The sequence below is a fragment of the Aedes albopictus genome, chromosome 1, assembly GCF_035046485.1.
Source record: "Aedes albopictus strain Foshan chromosome 1, AalbF5, whole genome shotgun sequence".
Lineage (NCBI taxonomy): Eukaryota > Metazoa > Arthropoda > Insecta > Diptera > Culicidae > Aedes > Aedes albopictus.
In genome coordinates this window covers 142,912,843-142,938,941 of record NC_085136.1, presented here as the reverse complement: position 1 = coordinate 142,938,941, position 26,099 = coordinate 142,912,843, and the positions used below count along the sequence as shown (strand labels likewise).

Sequence of the window (26,099 nt, the reverse complement as noted above, 5' to 3'; positions counted from 1 at the left end):
GGGATTTCTGGAGAAATTCCAGGAAAAATATTTTAAAGGAATTCCTGGACTTTTGGAGAAATTCCGGGAGGATTTGCTGTAGACATTTCTGGAGAAATTCTTGGATAAACTACTGAATCAATTCCAGCAGAAATTCCTGGAGAAATTTGTAGAGTAATTCCCAGAGGAATTCTTGGAGGTATTCCTGGAGGAGACCCTGGAAAAATTCCTGTATTCGCTCCTGGAGAAATGCATGGAGCAATTTCTGGAGGAATGTCTGATGGAATTTCGCCTAGGAATCCCTAGAGGAGTCCCTAGACGAATCCTAGGGGAAATTTCTGGTGGAAATCGTAGAAGAACCCCTGTAGGAATGCCTGGGGGATTTCCTGGAGGAGAAATTCTTGAATAAATTTCAGGAGCAATTCCTGGAGAAATATCAGGGACAATTTCTGAAGGAATCCCTGGAGGATATCTGAAGAAACTAGATGTTGGATTTCTCGGCTATGCAGTCTCCAAACTCCTTGGAACGACAACGGGTTAATTAAACAATATGGCAGATATAAACAGTAGCTTTTATCTGAAGAAAATCCGAGAGCATATTCATCTGCTTAGTTATGTTTGTAAAAATAGTGCTAATAAGCTCAAATCTGAGAATTTTTGAAAAAAAATCTTCAAGCTCTTGTCCCAAGTAATATTCTCCAGTCAATTAAATTTCAAGAAATTCTTAGACACATAACAAATCCAATATATAATATTTAAGACCAGCGTTCTTTTTTGAGATCAGTAACTTTTGCGATCACCGTGGAGAAACAAGCAAGGCATGTTGGAAGACTAGTTTCTTCAGCAAAGTTGATGAGGCGGCCAGGGACTCTCCGGTAGTTCGAAATTTATTTAGATTTCAAAATCTATTCCTTTGCATTTTTGAAGGATTTTTTTCAAGAAATTCTTCTATGAATAATTGCAGTGCAGGTTCTTTAGTTCAAAAATTCCTTCATAATTTCTTGTATATTTTTTTCTGAAGTTTCCTTGGTGGTTCTCCAAAAAAAAAACTTTGCACTTTTTTGTTTCTGCAGGACTTCCTTCAGAAATTTCTCCATGTAGTATTTTAGGGATTGTAAATCCCTTTAGAACTTGTATAAGAAATTCTTCTCAGAATATCCCCAGAGATATTTCTAGGAGCTCATCAAAGGATTTCTCCAAAAAATCCTCCAGGGATCGATCAGAAATGTATTGAGGAGTTTCTTCAAGAGCTCCACCGGAACCCAAATTTGCAATTGCTACAAAAACTGTCAAAAGAATAATTTCAAAACAAATTTTCTTTGGAAAATTCCCCCTGAAGTTTCTCATGATTTGTTTTTCTATTGGAATTAGGGAGGTGTCTCTGGTATTCCCCCAGGCATTTATTCAGGATTTCCTCCACCATGTTCAACGATATCACCCGTAGATTTTGAAGGAATTCCTTCACATAATTCTCCAGGAATTTCTTTTGATCTTCTAGTATTTTTGTATAATTGCTGGAAGAATTCCTGTGAAACCGTTGAAGGAATCATAGGAGAAATTTCTGACAGAGCCACAGAAGTAATTTCTAAAAAAGAAGTCTTTGTAGGAATTTCTCAAGGAGCTACCCATTTCATAGATTACCCATGAAATCATTTCGGGAAGAATCTCCATATGATTGTGAAAGACATTTTTAGATGAATTTATATCAAACTCCATGGAAAAACTTATGAAACAAGTTCCTTATTGAATCTCCTGAATAATTTCTAATGATCTGAGAAAATACTTAGAGGTATTGCTAAAGGAATTTCTGAATAAATTTCCAGTAGAATCCCTCAAGAAGTCTCCGAAATAAACCTCTAGGAAATGACCGAAGAAATCACAAGGAAATTCTTGAAGGCATACTTTCTTGAAAAATTACCCAAGGATTTTTTTATGAAAATTCTTGAGAAATTATTTGAAAAAATCTTAAAGAATATTCTGAACGTTTTTTTGAAGCAATCTGTGAACGTATTAACAAATTAATTCTTGTAAGGATACTTGATAAAAGGCAAGAAAAACTTTGGAAAAGAACCCAAGTATATTTCTAAAGAAATTTCTGGAGAAATTACAAGAAAATATTTTTCATTAAATTCATCAAAGAATCCGTGAAGGAATTCTAAGAGTTATACTTAAAGGAAATGCCGAAGGTATGTGTGGGTAAGTACATGCAGGAATATCTGGAGGAAATCCTTAAGCAATCTCTGGAAGAATTCCTAACTGAATCACTTAAAGTAACAATGCAAGAAAATTTGGAGGATTCCTGTAGTAGGATTCTTGTAGGATTTTCTGGATGAATCGCTGAAAAAATTTTTGGAATAATTTTTGCGAGAATTTTCTATGGAATTTTCAATGTAATCCCGACCAAATCTCTGGTGGACATCTTCAAGAAATTCTTAAAAAATTTTTTAAAAGAATCGCTGTAGGACTTTTTTGAAGAAATTTCAGATGTTCTGAAGGAATCCTTGGAAAAAATCCGAATTCCTCGAATAATTTCTGAAAGAATTCATAGAAGACTGCTTGAAGGATCCTGAAACAAATTAATGGAGGAATCTCGTGAAGAGTTTTCAAAGGAAATTTTGTAAGCAGTCTATGCTTGTGGCAGATTTTCTGAAGAAATCCTTAAAGAATTTTCTAAAGGAATTCTAAACGTTTGGTTTTCTGATGGAATCGCTGAAAGCATTTCTGAGGGAATCCATGGACGATTTTCTGAAAGAATTTTTGTACGGATTTCTGAAAAAAAAATCTATGGAACAATTTCTGAGGAAACCCGTGAAAGCTTTTCTAGAGAAATTCTTGAAGAAAATTCTGGAGAATTTTCAAAACAAAATTCTATAGTCAATTGTAAATGAATTTCTGAAGCAATCCAAGAAAGTTGGAAAAATGAAAGAAATTTCAAAAGAATTGGAGGATTTTTTACAGGAATCCATGGAGGAACTTCTGATGGATGGATTTCTAAATGAATCTTTCGATTAAATGAATGCAGGAATCTCTCAAAGAATTTGTGAAGTAATCACTAAAGGATTGTTGAAGAAATTCATGCAAGACTTCCTAAAAAAATCTTTAGAAACTCAAAATTCAGAAGAAAAACCTCCAAAAATACCTAAAATGTCTTCCGAAAACCGCTGAAACCACCGCGGACCCACTATAACGCACATGAGATCCTCTAAAACCTCCGAAAACGCTTCTGTAACGCCTCCGAAGTCTGATGATAATCCTCTAATTTTTTTCTGAAATGCCTTCAAAAACCCCCTGAAACCCCTTGAACCTACTGTTACGCACCTAAAACTACCCGTATCCCCTGAAACACCACGGTGATGACTCCGAAATCCGCTGGAATACTTTTGAAGGTTCCTGAAATGCCTTCATAGACCTCCTGAAACTCTCTCGGACACCATCGAACACACCTGAGACACTTCAAAATCCCCTAAAAGAGGCTCTCTGAAACTCGCTAAAAATCCTCTGTAACTTCCTGATATGCCACCGAAACTCCCCCGAAACCTTCTCGTACTCTATGTAACGCACCTGAGAACCTCCGAAATCCCCGATACACCCCTCTGAAGCTCGCTAAAAGTCTTCTGAAACTTTTAAAACTACCGCTAAAATTTCACTTGAGACTCTCCGTAACCCCCTAAAGCGCTCCAGTAACGCATCCGGAATCAATTGAAAATCTTCAGAACCTTCCTGAAATGCCACCGGAAACTCCCTGGAACGCCCTCGCTTCATGTAACCACCCTTTGAAACCTCTAAAACGCTCATGTAATGCCTTCGGAACCCCCGGGAAATCGTCTGGATTGCCTCTGAAAACCCCCTGAATCCTCCTTAGAGCTTCTGTAACACGGAACTCCAAAACCTCCCGAATATGTCCCTGTGACGCCTCTGAACCTGTAAAGCTCTCTGAAACCCTCCTAAACCCCCTGCGACGTGGAAGCGTTTCTCAAATCCTTTAAAAGCTAATTGAAACGCCTAAGAAACCACTTGAAACACCCTGACACATCCTTGAAGTTCTTTAAATCGCTTCTGAAAAGCTCATGAAGAGCTCTTTTATCCCCTTGCAAGTTGCAACTCCTTAGAACCCAAGGTGGAACCCTCAGCTACCCCCTAGAAACGCTTCTGAATCCTCTTGAATTTTCTTGAAATGGCCTTCCAACTACTTGAAATTCCCTTGAACTCCCGAAATCCCATAAAACCCCCTGAAACATTACTGAAACTCTTCTGCAACGCCAACAATGCTTTTAAACGTTGAGTTACGTCTAAATGTTTCTTTGAAACACCATTATACACGCCTTGAATTTTTTGTATGCTCCAAAACTCGATGAAAATGCTGATGAATGCTGCTACTGGAATCCCTCATTAACCCCCTTGTAACATCTAAGATCCCCCCCCAGGGGTTCGCTGACGTCCTTGAGCTACATACATAGCCATACATAGAGCTTAGCACAGAGAGATAGCATTTGGTAGAGCCAATGTAAAGTTAAAGTAAAGTTAAAGTAAAGTTAAAATAAAGTTAAAGTAAAGTTAAAGTAAAGTTAAAGTAAAGTAAAGTTAAAGTAAAGTTAAAGTAAAGTTAAAGTAAAGTTAAAGTAAAGTTAAAGTAAAGTTAAAGTAAAGTTAAAGTAAAGTTAAAGTAAAGTTAAAGTAAAGTTAAAGTAAAGTTAAAGTAAAGTTAAAGTAAAGTTAAAGTAAAGTTAAAGTAAATTTAAAGTAAAGTTAAAGTAAAGTTAAAGTAAAGTTAAAGTAAAGTTAAAGTAAAGTTAAAGTAAAGTTAAAGTAAAGTTAAAGTAAAGTTAAAGTAAAGTTAAAGTAAAGTTAAAGTAAAGTTAAAGTAAAGTTAAAGTAAAGTTAAAGTAAAGTTAAAGTAAAGTTAAAGTAAAGTTAAAGTAAAGTTAAAGTAAAGTTAAAGTAAAATTAAAGTAAAGTTAAAGTAAAGTTAAAGTAAAGTTAAAGTAAAGTTGAAGTAAAGTTAAAGTAAAGTTAAAGTAAAGTTAAAGTAAAGTTAAAGTAAAGTTAAAGTAAAGTTAAAGTAAAGTTAAAGTAAAGTTAAAGTAAAGTTAAAGTAAAGTTAAAGTAAAGTTAAAGTAAAGTTAAAGTAAAGTTAAAGTAAAGTTAAAGTAAAGTTAAAGTAAAGTTAAAGTGAAGTTAAAGTAAAGTTAAAGTAAAGTTAAAGTAAAGTTAAAGTTAAGTTAAAGTAAGGTTAAAGTAAAGTTAAAGTAAAGTTAAAGTAAAGTTAAAGTAAAGTTGAAGTAAATTTAAAGTAAAGTTAAAGTAAAGTTAAAGTAAAGTTAAAGTAAAGTTAAAGTAAAGTTAAAGTAAAGTTAAAGTAAAGTTAAAGTAAAGTTAAAGTAAAGTTAAAGTAAAGTTAAAGTAAAGTTAAAGTAAAGTTAAAGTAAAGTTAAAGTAAAGTTAAAGTAAAGTTAAAGTAAAGTTAAAGTAAAGTTAAAGTAAAGTTAAAGTAAAGTTAAAGTAAAGTTAAAGTAAAGTTAAAGTAAAGTTAAAGTAAAGTTAAAGTAAAGTTAAAGTAAAGTTAAAGTAAAGTTAAAGTAAAGTTAAAGTAAAGTTAAAGTAAAGTTAAAGTAAAGTTAAAGTAAAGTTAAAGTAAAGTTAAAGTAAAGTTAAAGTAAAGTTAAAGTAAAGTTAAAGTAAAGTTAAAGTAAAGTTAAAGTAAAGTTAAAGTAAAGTTAAAGTAAAGTTAAAGTAAAGTTAAAGTAAAGTTAAAGTAAAGTTAAAGTAAAGTTAAAGTAAAGTTAAAGTAAAGTTGAAGTAAAGTTAAAGTAAAGTTAAAGTAAAGTTAAAGTAAAGTTAAAGTAAAGTTAAAGTAAAGTTAAAGTAAAGTTAAAGTAAAGTTAAAGTAAAGTTAAAGTAAAGTTAAAGTAAAGTTAAAGTGAAGTTAAAGTAAAGTTAAAGTAAAGTTAAAGTAAAGTTAAAGTGAAGTTAAAGTAAGGTTAAAGTAAAGTTAAAGTAAAGTTAAAGTAAAGTTAAAGTAAAGTTAAAGTAAAGTTAAAGTAAAGTTAAAGTAAAGTTAAAGTAAAGTTATAGTAAAGTAAAAGTAAAATTAAAGTAAAGTTAAAGTACAGTTAAAGTATAATTAGAGTAAAGTTAAAGTACAGTTAAAGTAAAGTTAGAGTAAATTGAAGTAAAGTTATAGTAAAGTTAAAGTAAAGTTGAAGTAAAGTTAAAGTAAAGTTAGAGTTAAGTTAAAGTAAAGTTAAATTAAAGTTAAATAAAAGTAAAAATATAGTTAAAGTAAAGTTAAAGTAAAGTTAGAGTTAAGTTAAAGTAAAGTTAAAGTTCAGTAGGATGCGAACTGTTTGAAACAAAAAAAATCAAGCATCCCCAGGCGAAAAACTTCTTTGCTCCGGTACATCAAGGAAGCAAACGACCCCTCATCAGTTTATTTGATTCGATTGTAGCGTTTTAAACAACAAGCCGCGCTCTCTGATAACGACCTCAAATATCATCGTCGTTTGAATGTGCGGCTGCATAGCATAAATCCAATTTCTCCCGGTAATATTCCTATGGGTATGAGAACATCACAGCTGAGAATTTTCAGTACAAGTATTTGTTTTTTAATTATATTTCATATCTTTGTTAAGTGGTCACTTTCTACCAATAAATTGCAAATCTACATAGAGAAAATTATTTTTCCGTTATTTTTATCCACTGTTCATAGAACTTGCCGTGTAAACATATGTTTTTGCACGGCAATGTCCAGCCGGCATATGGACAGACCGAATCAATCTAAACAGTCTCGCCTTGTTTAGGAATCAGCTGACCGGGAGTCTGGGCTTCGCTACTGTTGTCAGGGCTAGCGAACGATACTGACGGTACTAATGTCTACGCATTAGTGTGGGACAAACATCAAATTCTCGCTCCAGTTGACTTTTTCGGTACCATTTAGGTCTCATATGAACTGTGCAAAATTTCAGCGCAATCGGTGAAACTATAATTTAGCGCAAGCAGTTCAAAGTTTACATAGGATTTACTATGTGAAAAGTTACACTTTCAAACAAAAAATCCCAGAGGTCGCCCCTTGTCTCCTTAATTCAAATCGATCAACTTTTCTTGTAGAAAAATCATTTATGAAACTTTCCTTCGAAGACCGCAAAACAATCGGATGCTTGTGGAAAAAGTTATAGATTTATTACCGATTAGTGATCCAACAAACGGCTTTTTGTTTGTTTTATCAGCAGCACTGCTGCTGCCGTTGCTGCATGGAGTGGCGGGTGGCATCACCACCCCCAGAAACAGCAGCAGCCAAGGCAGCAGCTACAGTGCTGCTGATAAAACAAAACAAAAAGCCGTTCGTCGGATCACTAATCGGTGATAAATCAATAACTTTTTCCACAAGCATCCAATTGTTTTGTGGTCTTCGAAGGAAAGTTTCATAAATGATTTTTCAACAAGAAGCGCTGATCGATTTGAATTAAAGAGACAAGGGGCGACCTCTGGGATTTTTTGTTTGAAAGTGTAACTTTTCCCATAGTAAATCCTATGTAAACTTTGAACCGCTTGCGCTAAATTATAGTTTCACCGATTGCGCTGAAATTTTGTACAGTTCATATGGGACCTAAATGGGATCTAAAAAGTCGACTGGAGCAAGGATTTATTTTTTCCATACAAGCGTGTCCCATACTACTACGCATTCAATTGCACGCACCAGAATGCTGGCTGGAGTGGAGGTTTCCATTGTCAGGTTGACAATTTCCTACCTACCATGTGATTTATGCTGTAGAAGTAGAAGAGCAGCCTTTATCAATCTACATAGTCACGCGACGATCATTCTGTCCAGTTAGCAATAAATTGTTGTAAATCGGCGAGATGATAAAAAAATACTTAGGAGCAAAAATGTGCAAAGTGCTTCCTAGGATGGTGATAACACTTCGTACGATCTATCGTCAGCGCTTGACAATAGTTTGCTAGATGGCCCATATAGACGAAATAATAAACGTTCTAGTATTTAGCATTAGGGCGTCTGGGCTTAGCAAAACCAACATTTCCTCAGCTCCAAAGAGGTCATGCCTCCAAATAGTATACATTGAAACCTCCTTTTTAGTAAATGAATCGCTGATCGAACATAATTTTTACCGAACAAGTAATGACAAAACTATACATTTTTATATCTTTTAACACTTCGCATAACTAAGGAGATTTTCGAAAAAAAAAATAAATATAAAACTGTATAGTTTAGTCATTGCGCTGGCAAAAAGTAAGAAATTCTGCATCACGCCCAGCTAGATCCAAGGTGGTAACCCCATCAGCGTGATCGTCTCAGTGATGGTTGGGAAGTTAAACAGAGCTGGCACGATGGCCCTCCGGCGAGACAAGAGTGTTGGCGTAGGCCCAATAAGTCACCCGTAAAAATCCCTATTGCGAATAACATAGGAGAAAATACGACTCGATACAATCGGCAAAGACTCACGCGATGAAATCCGTAGTCCTGATTGGAAACTAGAAACATGGAATTGCAAGTTACTTGGTTTCGCAAGATGTGACAGGATAATCTACGACGAACTACATCCCCGAAACTTTGACATCGTGGCGTTGCAGAAACTTTGTTGGACTGGACAGAAAGTGTTGAAAAGCGTGCATCGAGCGGCTACCTTCTACCAAAGCTGTGGCACCACCAATGAACTGGGAACAGGATTTATAGTGTTGGGCAAGATGCGACAACGTAAGATCGGGTGGCAGCCGATCAACGCAAGGATGTGCATGTTGAGAGTTGAGGGTCGTTTCTTCAACTACAGCATCATCAACGTCCACTGCCCACACGAAGGGAGACCTGATGACAAGAAAGAAGCGTTCTACCTGCAGTTAGAGCAAACATACGATGTTTACTCGCCCCGTGACTTGAAAATCGTTGTCGGCGACATGAACGCGCAGGTAGGAAGGGAGGAAATGTACAGACCGGTAATCGGGCTTAACAGCCTGCACGCCGTATCGAATGATAACGGCCAGCGATGCGTAAACTTTGCAGCCTCCCGTGGTAAGGTAGTCCGAAGCACCTTCTTCCCCCGCAAAGATATCCACAAAGCCACCTGGAGATCACCCGACCATCAAACAAAAAACCAAATCGATCACGTTCTAACCGACAGTAAATTCTTCTCGGATATAACCTCATGTCCTCATATACCGCAGTGCGAATATAGATTCGGATCACTACTTAGTCGCTGTATGCATGCGCTCAAAACTTTCGACAGTTATCACCACGCGTCGAAGTCGAACGCCGTGGCTCAACATCGAGCAGCTGCGTAACGTAGAAGTGGCTCAAGACTACGCGCAGCAGCTAGCAGTGGCCCTAGCAACGGAAGAGCAGCTTGGCGCAGCTACATTTTAAGATGGCTAAAGGGACATTCAATCCGCCATAGGTAGTGTGGTATAGAGGTGAAGTTAATAACAACAATAATAGTAATAAGAATAATAATAATACTACTAATTATAACAATACTTTAAATATATCTAACTTGGATTTCCAGTTAAGCAAAATGCTTAAAATAAATGCTCAAAATTGATTATGATCATAGCACCATTTGATATGTTGAGCTTGATAACGGCTTGACAGTTTGATAGATGAGAGAATATGTTGGCAAAATCGAGAGAATCATCTCTGTCGGATGTAGAGAGTCTCTCTTGTTAAGAAGTTGTATGGTCGTAACAAGAATAGAAAGGCAACTCTTGGCAGTCTTTCGGATATAGTCGGCATGAACGGACGCGTGATGTCGGACGAGGAATCAAACGCGGAGAACGCGGTTTCGGCTGGAGCGTTTGTCAACTTGCCCGGTCGCAACAGGTAGTACCTCGGCTACAGCACTAGGCTTCGCGACTCCGAATCACAGAAACGACTGGTACGACGGCGAATGTGAACAGTAGAAAAACGAGAAGAATGCAGCATGGGCGAGAATGCTGCAACACCGTACGAGAGCGAACGAGGCACGTTACAGACAGGCGCGGAACAGGCAGAACTTAGTCTTCCGGATGAAGAACACGAAAGTTTTACGAGAAGCTGAACCGCTCGCGCAGAAGCTTTTTGCCACAAGCTGACATGCGCCGAGATAATTACGGGAATATTCTCACGAGCGAGCGTGAGGTGGTCGAGAGGTGGCAGCAGCATTACGATGAGCACCTCAATAGCGACGTTGCAAGTACCGAAGGTGGCGTGGTAACAGATCTAGGAGTATGTGCACAGGACGAAAGACTTCCGGCCCCTGACCTCCAAGAGATTGAGGAGGAGGTTGGCCGATTGAAAAACAACAAAGCCGCTGGAGCAGATCAACTACCAAGCAAGTTACTAAAACACGGTGAAGAAGCACTGGTTAGCACTGGTCATTACCAAGATTTGGGAGGAGGAAGTATTACCGGAGGAGTGGGTGGAAGGTATCGTGTGTCCCATCTACAAAAAGGGCGACAAGTTGGATTGTGGGAGCTATCGCGCGATCACACTACTGAGCGCTGCCTACAAGACATCTCCCAAATTTTATGCCACCGTCTATCACCGATTGCAAGAGAGTTCATGCGGCAATATCAGGCTGAATTTATTGGTGAACGCGCTACAACGGACGGGCCAGATGTTCGCCATCCGCCAGGTGTTGCAGAAATGCCGCGAATACAACGTGCCCACACATCACTTGTTCATCGATTTCAATTCGGCGTATGATACAATCGATCAAGGACAGCTATGGCAGATTATGCAGGAATACGGATTCCGGGATAAACTGATACGATTGATCAAGGCGACGATGGATCGAGTGATGTGCGTAGTTCGAGTATCAGGGACACTCTCGAGTCCCTTCGAATCTCACAGAGGGCTACGGCAAGGTGATGATCTTTCGTGCTTGCTGTTCAACATTGCATTAGAGGGTGTTGTCGTACCGCCTAGACTCCATTTTGCTTTCCCCGCAAACGAATTTTCGTTGGTGATTTCACTGACGAAAACTCGGAAAATAATCAGCACAAAATGTTGGTCCGATGTTTCTTTTCGTCAGTGAAATCACCAACGAAAATTCGTTTGCGGGGAAAGCAAAATGGAGTCTAGGCGGTACGACAGGTGTAATAAGGAGAGCGGGGATTGACACGAGTGGTACGATTTTCACGAAGTCCGTCCAGCTGCTTGGTTTCGCTGATGATATTGATATTATTGCTCGTAAATTTGAGACGATGGCGGAAACGTACATCCGACTAAAGAGTGAAGCCAGGCGAATCGGATTAGTCATTAATGTGTCGAAGACAAAGTACATGATGGCAAAGGGCTCCAGGGAGGAATCACCGCGCCCACCACCCCGAATTTATATCGACGGTAATGAAATCGAGGCGGTTGAAGAATTCGTGTACTTGGGCTCACTGGTGACCGCCGACAACGACACCAGCAGATTAGACCGGTCGTCCTCTATGGGCACGAAACATGGACTTTACGTGCAGAGGACCAACGCGCCCTTGGAGTTTTCGAACGGAAGGTTTTGCGTACCATCTACGGCGGAGTGCAGATGGAAGACGGAACTTGGAGAAGGGGAATGAACTACGAGCTGCATCAGCTGCTGAGAGAACCAACCATCGTCCATACCGCGAAAATCGGGAGGCTACGGTGGGCGGGTCACGTCCTCAGGATGTCGGATAGCATCCCGACTAAAATGGTTCTCGAGAGTCATCCGACCGGTACAAGAAGACGTGGAGCGCAGCGAGCTAGGTGGGTCGACCAAGTGGAGGACGATCTGCGGACCCTACGCAGAGTGTGGAACTGGAGACAAACAGCCATGGACCGAGTGGAATGGAGACGGCTATTATGTACACCAGAGGGCAGGCCACCCCGGCCTTAGCCTGATGGGTAAGGTAAGGTAAGTTTAAGTTCGCTCACTACCGACATCTGGTGGTTGTTCGGCGAAACACAGCATGAATAGCACTGCACGGAAAGATGGATGTACACAGAGCAAGGAGTAACTTTCACGCAGCGATCGAAAAGACAAAAGATTTCATGCAAACTTGTGTGAAAATTCACGCAAATTTGTGTAAACCCGGATCAGCACATTTTTTGTGCTGATCCAGTCGCACGCAAATATGAATGAAAAATCCTTTGTCTTCTCGCAAGTTACTCATTCGCTGTGTACTTTCGTTTTAGGGTGTGGGCGGAACGATTTCGTGACGATGATCTTTACTGTAATTTGTTCTACGTATTACGACTGCATGAACATGGTGTCCGGCCATTTAGCAGAGGAAGTTTTTGACATTCTATCTGTTAATATGATTAAAAATATTTCCTTCATTATTCAGTCATAGGCTATTCTTTCTAGTTTTGCCATTCAGGGATTAGTTGGCGTTGAAACTGACAATATTTTTTCAAAGATTTCTCCTTCCCTAAATCATAGGATCTTCTTTCGAGGTCTACTGAGGGCATTGGTAATTAAGTTCATTATTCATTTTTTGGCCAAACGGCCATCGGTCAAATGGCATTCGGCCAAATGACCCGGAACGGCAGAAAGCGTTTGATAACTTTGAACGAAATCTACTTTGAAGTAAAAAAAAAAACTTGACAATAAAAAAGAAAAAAAAATCACCTGCATTGGGATTGTCTCTTCACAATGGCGTAAACATGACAAGCGAAGAAAATATTCAGTAAAAAATCAGAGAGAAGCCGTCGACTTCATGGCAGGCCGCGTACATGACGGCTACTCACGGTTGAAGTGGACCCAAAGAGCATTTAACATCCAGAGTAATAAGAAGCGATTGACACAGGACCGGATCCAGTGAAAACGGATATTTGATTTGGCGTAGATTCGACGAAGTAAATTGTAACTAATAAGCATTTAAACAAACTGTATTTCAGCATTACATTTACAAACCACTTACTTACTGATCTATAATAGCAGTTCAACTACGAAACAGTTCTAAATTAGCAGCTGAACTGCTACTGAAAATGTGACAACAGTTGCGTAACATTTCAAATACACGATGATGTTTTAGGCCTTCAAGTAAAAAGTATTGCCTAGCAATAGCACATCCGAAATTACGTAATTTACCTCTTCTGATGCGCAGAGTGAAGAAAAGACAAATGGAAAAGAGATAGAAAAGACAGCGGAAGAAGAAGTGTTGTTAATTAGTTTATATTTTCACCTATATGGTTTCGAATTATGCGATTTACACAGTGTATTCTGTGTATCCTCGCCTTTGGCGTTTTCCAATCGATACCGATCTGGTTTTGTTGCTGCTGTTCTTTGTTGTGCTGTTGTTGCGAAGAGTTTGATCTTGCCTAGTTTGGGTAGAGGCTACGGTTAGGATAACTCAGATCATTCTTCAGCATAAAAGAACAGCAACAATCAATCTCTGCAGACTTATGCAAAATGGTTCAGCCCAAGTCGCCTTGGTCCAAGAACCTTACTTCCGTAAGGGGAATTTCTATCTAGGAAACCTTGTGAACCCGGTGTTTGCTACTTTCAGTAAACATGAAATGGCAAACTCACGTGTCATGCCTCGAGCCTGTGTGCTTGTCAACAACGCAATAGTTGCTACACTCATCTCTGAACTAACCACCAGAGATGTATGTGCTATCACAATTAATGTATCTGTTGGAAACCTCAACAGGAAATACAATAAATTTTGGTTTTTGGTTTTTCATTAAATAACGAAGCAATATTTTCAAAATCGGTTTTCGTACACATGTAGAGTATGGACCAAGGTATCTTCTGAATTTTTTTTTGTGGTGGAAAATGTTTTCCATTTTTACAGAAACCATTTTTTGTGAAATTTTGTTCAAAAATGGTTTCTGCAAAAACGAAAAATATGTTCCGCCACAAAAAAAAATCAGAAGATACCTTGATCCATACTTTGCATGTGTACGAAAACCAAAATCCAAAAAGTGAGGAAATGCTTCCAGTTTCGCCTTAAGTAGTACAGATCTTGCATTACTTAACATAGGCAACCGCCCAACCTTCATGGTATCTGCTAGAGAGGAAGTGTTAGACATAACGCTTTGCTCTTGTAGAATTAGTCACGAGCTGACCAATTAGCATGTGTCATATGAAGAATCTTTATCTGACCATCGCTACATCTTTTTTGAACATTTTAATGTTACTTCGCAAACACTGCGTTTCAGGAATCCCCGGTCAACAAACTGGGATCTTTTTACTGATTTGGTTGCGACCAAATTTCATGGATACTCATCATCCATTGACACTCCAAGTGATTTAGATGATGCCGTTGATACTACAACGACCTTCATCATGGAAGCTTTTGAAGAAGGATGCAAGGGGGTGGACAGCTTTGCTCAGAGCAAGTTTTTGTTGATCGAGCAACTGTGAGTTGCTCCCTGTTGCTCGCATTTGCTCAAATATTTTCTGCTGATCCAAGTAGTCAGACGTATGCCAAACATTCGACCCGTCAAACTTCGTTGAACCGGAATTCTTCGGTCTGAATCCTGAGCCAAAAATTCTAAGATGATGGAACTTAAGAGCAAGAAGCATGAGCTCTGCTATGACACGACATTCTTCAAACTCATAATGACCAAGAGCTACGTATCAGTAGGTCGGCTCCAAAGGAATGTTCTCCTCCTACGTATCTCAAAGTCAGTTATTGCGGCACCCAGCTTTTACCGGACTCACAGAAACATGCACGAAACTCTTGTGAAAACTAGTTGGTTTAGCTTGCTAAGGTCGTCGTCGAACCGTTTCGTAAGCCTCGGAGTGTGGGTTTGAATTTCCCCGTCCAGTCGGTGAAAACTTTCAGTCAAATGAAAAATTCTCTGGGCGTTTCGTGTGTTGTCCGTTGTTCCATGTCTTAATCGTTTAGTCTGTGGCAACCTCTGGTTGAAGACGGTGTAGTGTCTTTCTTTTTAACTCCTAGTCAGTTACAATTTGGGTTCTGCATATTGTGGACATTCTCTCACCCCCGTAGTTACATTCCGGTGTACAATTTCTAAGAAGAATAAACCCCTAGAAAGAACATATTCTTTTCTTTGTGATAGAATTGCCTCACAGGATTGCTGAATGTATTATACTTTACAACAACAAAAGTGCTTGTGAGTGCTCGCTCTGAACGACGGTGATTTGTGCGTTCCGCTTTTAAGTCGAAATTCTATCTATTTCTGATCGATAATAATTACTGAATTGTGACTGAATTGAAGAAAAGTTATCTTCTTACGTTTAACGTTGGTCGTACTCTCGCTCAGTATAAATTAATTCCTGTGAAACATGGACAATAATCATTCTGTACATCATGGAGTAACACGCTGCTGCAAAAAGTTTACAAACCGCATCGATACATCAGCTCTTCTCTACATTGTTTGCGACGGACCGTGTGCTGCATCATTTCATTCATTTTGTGTCGATCAAAGCAAAGTGCAGCTACAATCTCTTACGAGAGGTGTAGTTTGGATGTGTGGTGACTGCTCAACGCATTTTCGCAAATGGAAGGAAAACTCGTCAGTTGCCGAAACGTCGAAGGACGTCCCGAATGTTTCCGTTGACCGATCTTTACATGCCGAGATACAAGAACTAAAGCTGCAAGTTGCCGGAATACTGAAATCTTTGTCATCCTCTTCACCAACGGAATGTGTATCCAACTCGGTTTCTCATCACTCCACGCCGATTTCTTCCTCTACGCTAATTGATGGTACGAACAATAGTGATGCGCATTTGTTGACCGGACGAATCAGCTCGGAAAGAAGTGTGGCAAATATCAACAATGCTCTCTCCCTGTCAAATAGTGACCAGAAATTGTCTCTGTTTTTAACGAATATAGACAGTGAGGTTTCTGAGTCTGAAGTTAGAACGATGGTATGTGAATGTGTTGAAGCCCCAGTACATGATTGTTTCAAAGTAGTTAAATTGGTTTCAAAAAATGTTGACTGTAGTATGATTGATTTCGTTTCTTTTAGAGTGGATTTAAATGTAAAGTGGAAAGAGAAAGCTTTAGATGCCAAAACATGGCCATGTGGTGTAAAATTCCGTCAATTCATCAATAGAGCTTGGAAACCTAATTGCATTTCTGTACATGTATAAATATTGTAGAATCTGTTTTTGTATGTTTTTATCAGTAATGCGTTTGGTTTTGTAAAATAATTATTCGATATGTTCGTTTGTATGCATTACATGAAGCTAGTAGTAGTTGTTTAATATTAAGTCATTCAATTAGACCAATACAGTGTCCGTTGAATTATAAGTAAATAAATAAATAAACATTTAAACAAGAAATAAACACAAAGTAAAATCGATGAGGTATCCTGATGTCTTGCTAGCGATACGGATATTTTTCACAGCGTAAACAAACAAATCCTATGGTTGCCATGTACAGCTAACGCTGTGTGTAAATCCGAGCAAAGCGAGTTGCTCAGAGTTACTCAAAAACTACTCATGATCAGTCTCGAGAGCAAAAGCTGTCTTCCCCCTTGGAAGGATGCCCTCTACGGTCTGTGCCGTAGAACCCCTTGGTGGAACTCTGATCTGGCGAAACTCAGGAAACAATGTAGAAAGAGTTGGAACAGACGACGTTCGGCTGGTTTGGAGGCTTTCAGGTCGGCTCGCAAGGCCTACAGGAAAGCTCTCCGGTCTGCTGAACGATCCGGCTGGGAAAACCTTTGCACAAATGTTTCCAGCTTGAGTAAAGTCAGTCGGTTAAATAAAATCCTTGCAAAATCTAAGGATTTCCGGGTGAACGAACTTCGTTTGCCAAATGGCGATCTGACTTCCTCTAATGAGGAAGTTCTGGAATGCTTATTCAGCACACACTTCCCTGGATGTGTGGATATCACATCTTCGGATGAATCTGATGTCTTTTCTTGTAGTTACGATTCCCTGGCTTCGGCTCGGAGTATCATAACTTTAGAATCGATTGAATGGGCACTTAATAGCTTTTCTCCTTTCAAATCTCCTGGGGCAGATGGGATTTATCCTATTCTGCTTCAGAAGGGATTTGATCAGTTTAAACATGTTTTGAAACAACTACTAGTTTGCAGTTTTGCTACAGGGTATATTCCCAAATCCTGGTGGGATATTACTGTGAAGTTTATTCCGAAAGTGGGTCATGCGTCGTATGAAGAAGCAAAGAGTTTCAGACCTATCAGTTTGACCTCTTTTCTTCTGAAATGCTTAGAACGCATTGTGGATCATCACATCCGTGATGTTCATCTGGCCAACGTGCCTCTTCATGTGAACCAACATGCCTACCAATCTGGTAAGTCCACTGTCACTCTTTTACACAAGTTTGTTAACGATATAAAGAAAGCATTCGCTCAAAAGCAATCTTGTTTGGGTGTTTTCTTAGATATCGAGGGTGCCTTTGACAATGTGCCTTTCGATGCCATATTTGAAGCCGCACGGAGTCATGGTATATCTCCAATGATTTCCAATTGGATTCACCAAATGCTCAAAAACCGATATCTCTTCTCGACATTGCGTCTAGCAGGGATTAGGAAATTGAGTGTTTGTGGATGCCCCCAAGGGGGAATCTTGTCACCGCTTTTGTGGAATCTCGCAGCAGATACGCTATTGAGGCAAGTCAATAATAGCGGTTTTCCTACTTATGGTTTTGCTGACGACTACCTAACATTGTTAGTTCGTATGTGTATAACCATTAACCACCCTTTTCGACCTGATGCAAAGCGCCCAGGTTGTTGAGGGTTGGTGTCGCCAATATGGCCTTTCGGTTAATCCGAGTAAAACATCTATTGGTCTTTTTTCGAAAAGGCGAACCCGTAATGGCGTTCGACGTTTGCGTCTCTTTGATTCTGAAATCGATGTGACTGAACAGGTAAAGTACGTTGGAGTCAGTCTTGATTCCAAGCTTTCCTGGACACCTCACCTCGGGCAATGCCGGTGAACCTTTGGTACAACTTGGAGTCTAAAATCCAAGTTTATCAAATGGATCTACACAACTGTTGTTCGGCCTATATTGGCCTATGGATGTCTCGTGTGGTGGCAAAATGGCGAAATGATAGCGGTCCAATCAAAGTTAGGCCATCTCCAAAGGATGTGCCTAATGGCGTTGTCTGGAGCGTTCTCTTCAACTCCCACGGCAGCGCTCGAAGCTCTCTTTGACGTTGCTCCACTACACATTCATCTCAAACAAGAAACACTTTCTTGCACTTACCGTCTATGGGTACTCGGTCTACTGGAGGAAACTCCTGTGAACCGCACATCAACACACACCTCGTTATTTCCACTTTTGGTGAATTGGGACAAAATTGTCCTTGCTCCAAGTGATCTTACAATTGCTTGTAATTTTCCATATAGGACATTTTCCACGAAATTCACTTCCCGGGAAGAGTGGACATCTGGATATCTGGAAAGAAGTATTTCAGACGGCATCGTATGTTACACTGATGGCTCCCTTCTCGAAGGTCGAGCAGGTGCTGGTGTTTATTCTCGTGAGCTAAGGCTGTATCAGTCTTACTCACTCGGTAAACAATGCACCATTTTTTCAGGCCGAAATCTTTGCTTTAATGTGCGGAGTGCAATCAGCACTTCAGCAGCACGTAATGGGCAAAGTAATATACTTCTGTTCAGATAGCCAGGCTGCCATTAAAGCACTTGCTTCGGCCAACTCCAGGTCGAAGATTGTTATCGCTTGTCGAACTCAAATCGAGGAGCTGAATTCAGCAAACGCTGTTCACCTTGTATGGGTACCTGGCCATTCTTCCATCGCTGGAAATGAATTGGCTGATGAGTTAGCTCGCACTGGAGCATCACATGACTTCATTGACACTGAGCCAGCTATTCCGATATCGAAGTGTTGGGTAAAGCTTCAGATTCACACCTGGGCTGCTACTCAACATAGACAATACTGGAATAGTTTGGAGTCATATCGTCAAACCAAATTGTATTGTACTGAGCCATCTCCAAGGGTGGCGAAGTATCTTACAAATCTGTCAAAGCAGAATTGCAGCATTCTGGTCAAAGCATTGACTGGCCACTGCCGACTCAGCTATCACATGGCAAATATTCAGCAAGCTGATTCATTTGCATGTGATAGCTGTGAATCCGATTATGGAACTTCGTATAATTTGATTTGTAACTGTTCAGTTTTTGCGCAATTACGTTTCCGAGTATTCGGTAAACACTTATAAAGTGAAACTGACTTCACAGACCTGAATATTCAGGATATTCTGTTGTTCTTAACCCGCTGTGGTAAAAAGCAATAGGCTCTCTTTTGCTTTATGGGTTATTACAGTGCCCTTTTCAGGGCGCTGTTTGAACCCATTGTGGTACGCTTATGCGTTAGTGCCCTCTTCCAGGGTACTTTTCCTATTTCCCTACCTGTCCTTATCCCCATCACTATCCTTATTTCCTTCCTTTTCCTTCAGGTATATGATGAAATAGGCTATTATTTTGGCGATGGCACAAATGTCCCAAATGGAGGATAACGTGCCTCTGGAGCCGGCCTTCTGATACCTTCTGATACCATCTGTAAAGGCGCATTTCATCTGCTTATTAGTTACTTCGGATATCAAATGAGTATCGCTTAAAAATGCATTCCACAAAGAGTTGTTTTGGAAAAACAGCCTATCATTTATGTATGAAAGACTTTGTTTATTTGTTTATCAGGTGCAATAATGAAGTATCCTATTGTTTTTTCATCTTCTTTTAGCAACTCTGTATCATCGGAGGATTGTACACAAACTTTGTGTTTTGCTAGAAATATTTCTACAGTACGACTGTCAAAGCTGTCGCCTTGGTCTATTATCTATTCACTTATTTGTTTATTCAGTAATCTCAGTCACTATATTGAAGTTTTTATCTCTTCATGTCATTTTATTTAATTTTATCATTTTACTAATGATTTCTAAAACTGTTTTGGTAATTCCATTACAATGCACAACTGCAACATGTTTAACTCAAGAAAGACAAATCTCAAAAGTTAATAATCTTTCTCGAATACGCTTATAAAAGTTATCATTCTGAACTATGACCTATGTAGACATGAATATAATAAAATAATGATTTACAGTCGTATAAAGTCTTATGAGTGTTAACTGATAATGCAAACGCACGCAACAGCTGCCGATCCCCTTGGGAGCAAAAAAAAACGGTTGTTATTACAGGATCGTTCATTTGGATTTCCACAAACAACTAAGCATTGCCGCAAACGCCCTAATCACGTGACTACGCTGCTCATCCCAGAGAGCGCTGACATCTGCAATTGCTGCGTACGATGAAGAACGGAAATGTGGCGTGATCGGCTACTTATTACTCTATCACAATATGGTATAATAAAATAAAGCGCGGTGGCCTCTTTGTTCTTATCAAACTAAGGAAATTGAATGCTCTCCCCATCGATGGCACAGATTTTTGGTGTAAAATCGTTCCGAGGCACGCCGTTCAGCGGCGGCATCTTTCAAGTGTTTATCGATCCGGGTGACTTCATAAGCAGAAGGTTACTGTTCTGGATGCACTGATACAGCGCATAGGCCCGCTCGCAAACATCCTCGGGATCCATTTCCATGTCTTGGTAGGCACAGTTGAGGATTTCACCGCGAATTTCCTTGGTGGAAGACACCGACGCGAACTTCATCTGCCTTACGAGACGACCTACGTGCGGACCGCGCTTGTCGTTGAACAGTCCCATCCTGTTCATGATGCACTTGATGACACACTTGGCCGAGTCCTGGTCGGGGAAGTCGAACAGGCCGAATTCTTCCTGTAGATCATCCTGCATGTTCAGAATCTTGATGCATTTGTTACGATTGCGCAGAAGGTCATCGACCGTCTGAAGCCTCCAGCCCGCAGATGCCTGGAAAAGTTCCAATCAAACTCAAAGTTGATCCCTAAATTAACACGCAGAAAGTATCCATCTCACTTACCGCAGCTATTAGGCTCGTTAACACGATGATCCACTCAATCTGCATAATTTGGCTGTTTGTTTCGCACGTCTGCTCGCTCACACGCTGCAAATCTTTTTGAGGGGATCGTCGTCGTCGGTCGAGTCTGGTCAGCGAGATTGTACATTCATTCAAATGGAACTCACCACACGACGCTTGATGCCGGCTGTTGTTGTGGGACAGTGGTTTCCAGACATCGTACTTGGTGTAAGTTAAAATCCATTCAATTATACTCATGTTTTGTTACTTAAACTCATCTTACATCGTATGAGAAATTCCACGATCACTACACCAGGAACGACCTTCAACAACCTAATAAATTTCGATGGTAATCAATCTCATGTTCGGCATGGCACTATTTACCAACCTCTATACCTACAGCACAGCGAAGGCAGACAGAAATAGCTGGGAACACCGCATGCCGCTGCTGATTATCTGTTTGTTTGGTGTTGGTGTCCATGTGATGATGACACAGGCGACGAGACTCGGTCGGTAGGACCGGCCCGTATGAATATGCAGCAAGTGTATACAAACTAGTGTACCACACGTTATCAATATCGTGGGGAGGTCAATGGAGTCGGGAGTACCGAAGAGATTTGTATTGAACTGGATGAGATCACTTAATGAACGAATTACAATAATGTGTGTTTTAGAAGCTTGTAGAGCCTACTGTTTACGATATACACATTTTCGTGAATGGGAGTACAGTTAACATTCAAGTGTTTAACTAGCCAAGCCGTCCCTAAAGTATTGGTTCTGTAGTTAGATCGAATGATACAACGGATAAGAATGAAAGAGACGAATAATTTGTCTCATCAAATCAGCTATCATACCACGCAATTTCTTTCACAATTTCACCACTTGACCACGCGTCTCTAGCCGAAGCAACATCATGTGATTTGACGCATGATGCGACCAAGATGTGCTTCAGAATTGAAAACCATGTCAGAGGCTGGCTAATGAAAACAGAATTGTTTATACCTGTGATGATTTGGCAGAATTTAAGTTTGAATTGTTGCCAACCTCAATTTGACATTATTGGGGCCTTTTCAACTTTAGCTTCGATTGTTCATACAGAGTACTTGCTTTATATATACCGTATTCATGTATGCATTACGGCTTGAGCAGCGTGGTTTCTTGGTTTGCACGATTCTATTGTAATTTGATCTGCTATATTTGGAGAATTGGAGACTTGATGCCTTTTATAAAACTTTGCAAACTGTGCTCCGGCCGCTGCTGGATTCTTGAAGTGTTGATTCATCTCCTTTCGCAGTGGAGATAGCATTATTTATGAGACTGTCGAAATTGAGTCTACGTAGTTTCTGGACAGCGCCTTATCACGATCAGACGCATCCACCACACCTTTTGGATTACCTGCGAAAGCGAAGGCCTCTGTCACGGTAGTCTTCATAACCTTTACTTTCACCGGTTCCGCCGCTGCTGCAGTCTTCACGAGTTTAACGTGATCCTGCTTGGCATCGACCAGCGACCATCGACTTATGAAGTCGCAACAGGGCCGTTTTCAGGTCCTTACCAATGTTGGACTTCGTGGACGCAAGGTCGATGATCTTGCCAAGCTGCTGCTCAACCACCTCGATTGCGAGCAGTTTTAGTTAGGTTCAAGCTCTCGCTGTGACCAGACATACAACCAAATCGCTCTGCATCGCTTTGTTTTTCGAGTTTTTTTCTTTTCGGTCGTTCTCGCACCCGGTGTGCAAACATTTCGCGTCAGGTTCTCTCTGGCGACAGCCTTTGATCCCGTGCTATCGTTTCATAGCAACCATGGCCACCGTGCGTGCTCGCGAAAACACGTTCAAAGTGGACTTTTCTAATTTCCCGAAGAGACCTTCTTTCGAGGAAATCCATGCTTTCGTTCATGAGACTATTGGACTCAGTGTCGAACAAGTTCTGCGCCTGCAGATGAATCACGCGCAAAACTGCGCGCATGTGAAGTGCCGCGACCTTAAGACCGCTCAGGATGCGGTTGACCAACACAACGGTCGTCACGAGCTAGAGGTCAATAAAACTAAGATTAAAGTTCGCTTGATGATGGATGACGGGGGCGTGGAAGTTAAGATCCACGATTTGTCCGAAAACATTCGGAATGAAGACATCGCTGCTTTTCTCAAGCAGTACGGCGAGGTTATCTCGATTAAAGAGTTAGTCTGGGGTGAAAACTTTGCGTTCAAAGGAATATCGTCTGGGGTACGAGTGGCAAAGATGATTCTACATCGTCACATCAAATCATTTGTCACAATTCTCGGTGAAGAAAGTCTCATCTCCTACCGAAACCAGCCTCAATACTGCAGGCACTGCACCAACCCGGCACACCCGGGTCTATCGTATGTCGAAAACAAAAAGTTGTTGGGACAAAAGGCTGATCTCAACGCTAGGCTGAAGGCAGCACAGAAAAAAACAAGCTACGCCAGCGTTCTGGACCAAAGTAAAGTTGTCGCCTCACTCATGCCTGAGTTTGTAGGCACAAATCTAAATGAGCTGAATGCGAACGCGCGATCCGCATCAAGCACTCTGGGAGTCTCTACCTCAGTGGCCGATGCGGATGACGAACGAATGGAAGAAGACGCAAACCAGAAAGATAACGCGGATGCTACGGAGGCTGCTGCTGCTGCTGCTGTTGATGTTGTTCCTGCTGCTGCTGCTGCTGCCCCTGCTGCTACTGCTGTCGGTGCCGCCACCAACCAACCCGCTGCTGCCCCTGCCACTGATGCTTCCACCGTCGAGGTCCAACAGGATAGCAAAAAGCCATGCCAAGTGAGTGCATTCAAAGTTCCCATGACCATTGTTTCTCCCAATCCTCTATCCTTGGAGATTTCCGATAGTGAGAGTAACGACTCGCCTGCTGAAGGTGCTTCGTTTGTTAAGGTGAAACGGACCAGAGGTCGATCGAAGAAAATTAAAATTGACGCTTAGTTATCAGAGATAATAGACAATCATAACGTTACTAACCAACTTCTAAAACGATCCGTATTAACCTTCGCGTACCCAACGTCTATTTCGGATGATTTTCGAATCTTGAATCAGCTATGAAAAAGGCATTTCCCAACCGATTTTTTTGAAGTCAATTGCATTCGCTCCAGGTTTGTCCAAATTGTCAAGGACTACCATACGGAACCGGTTCATACATCCGTTCCGGAGTTATTCCAGATTCCGTTGGGGTCATGACCGGCCGGAAAATGACACATTAATGCATTTTACTCTGAATTTATAGTTATTTTGGATATTTGCACATATTATACGCCAGGAATACATAAACTTTATTACTGCAAGGAACCACTGACTTGAAATGACACAATCAAGCAGTCTCATGAACCGGATATGTCCCGGGTGCCCCCAGGGATGTGGCCAAAGTGGACATTCTAGCAACATTGTCAGAATCACTCATGCGGCACCTCAAACTTCATGATTTGTCGAAACATGAAAGAAAATAGTCCTTCCACACTCCTAAGACTCCTCGGGAACGGTCTGGCCATACCCGGAATGTTCCGGGTGCCCCCAGGAATGTGACAAAACTGGCCATTTCCACAATGTTATCAAAATCAACCGTGCGACACCTCTAACTTCATGATTTGTTGAAACCTAAAGGAAAATAGCCCTTCTAGGCCCTTATGGCCACTTGAGACCGGTCTGGCCATACCCGGAATGTTCCGTATGCCCTCAGGGAAGTGGTCATTTCTCAAACATAGTCAAAATCAGCCGTGTGACACCTCAATCTTCATGATTTGTCGAAACATGAAGGATAATAGTCCTTTTAGGCTCCCACGACCCCTTAGGGTGGTTCTGGCCACACCCGAGATATTCCGGATGTCCCCAGGAGAGTGGCCAAATTGGCCATTTCCGCAACGTTGGTCAAATCAATCGTGCGGCACCTCAAACTTCATGATTTGTCAAAACGTGAAGGAAAATAGTCCTTCTAAGCTCTTATGACCCCTCGGGAACGACCTGGCCATACCCGGAATGTTCCGGGTGCCCCAGGGATGTGATAAAAGTGGTCATTTCTACATTGTTATCAAAATCAGCCGTGCGCCACCTCTAACTTCATGATTTGTTGAAACATAAAGGAAAACAGTCCTTCTAGGCCCTTATGGTCCCTTGGGACCGGTCTGGCCATACCCGGAATGTTCCGGATGCCCTCAGGAAAGTGATCATTTCTCAAACATTGTCAAAATTAGCCTTGTGACACCTCAAACTTCATGATTTTTTGAAACATGAAGGATATCAGTCCATTTAGGTTCCCATGACCCCTTAGAGTGGTTCTGGGCACACCAGAAATGTTCTGGATGCCTCCAGGAAAGTGATCAAAATGGCCATTTCCACAACGTTGGTGAAATCAATCGTGCGGCACCTCAAACATCATGATTTGTCAAAACATGGAGGGTCCTTCTAGGCTCTTATGAACCCTCGGGAACAACCTGGCCATACCCAGAATGTTTCGGGTGCCCCCAGGAATGTGACAAAAGTGGAAAAGTCCACAACATTGTCAAAATCAACCATGCGACACCTCAAACTTCATGATGTTAAAACATAAAAAAATAGTCATTCTAGGCCCTTATGGCCTTTTGGGATCGGTCTGGCCATACCTGGAATATTCCGGATGCCCCCAGGCAGGGAAGTGGTCAAAATGACCATTTCTACAAAGTTGGTCAAATCAATCGTGCGCACCTCTAACTTCATGATTTGTTGAAACATGAAGGAAAATAGTCCATCTAGGCCCTTATGGCCCCTTGGGATCGGTCTGGCCATACCCGAACTATTCCGGAAGGCCACAGGGAAGTGGTCATTTCTGAAATATTGTCAAAATCAGCCGTAAGACACCTAAAATTTCATGCTACATGATGTATGATGTGTGTCGAAACATGATGGAAAACAGTCCTTCTAGGTTACCATGACGTCCTGGATACACCCGAAATGTTTCGGATGTCCTCACTCCCAAAATTTTGGTCAAATCAATCGTACTACACCTTAAACTTCAAGATTTTCCGAAATGTGAAGGAAAATAGTACATACTTCCAGGCTCCCATGCCCCTTCTGAACGGTCATACCTACCATGGCTGTCAGGGAGATGACCACATTCGCCATTTCAACAATGTTATCAAAATCAAGCGTGTGATTTCTAACTTCATAATTCGATGAAGCGATAAAGTCATTCTGGAGAACTTCAAGCATTTGAAACTTAACCCGAAATGTTCGAGATGCTATCTTTACAGTGCTGTAGTTTTTTTCGAAAAATTAAATACAATAAAGAAGATTGAGAGCAATGAGCATTCGGGAT

The 26,099-nt window shown here is 40.7% G+C and overlaps 1 protein-coding gene across 1 annotated transcript; it reads right to left on the bottom strand.

Moving 5' to 3' along the window:
- Window positions 1–20,293: 20,293 nt before the first annotated feature.
- Window positions 20,294–21,061, bottom strand: LOC109421810 (general odorant-binding protein 99a). The gene is made up of 2 exons (XM_029861660.2): window positions 20,792–21,061; window positions 20,294–20,721 (listed from the first exon to the last, which is right to left on the bottom strand). The coding sequence occupies exons 1-2, from the start codon at window positions 21,044–21,046 to the stop codon at window positions 20,326–20,328; spliced, it is 651 nt and encodes a 216-aa protein (XP_029717520.2). The 5' UTR covers window positions 21,047–21,061; the 3' UTR covers window positions 20,294–20,325.
- Window positions 21,062–26,099: the final 5,038 nt, after the last annotated feature.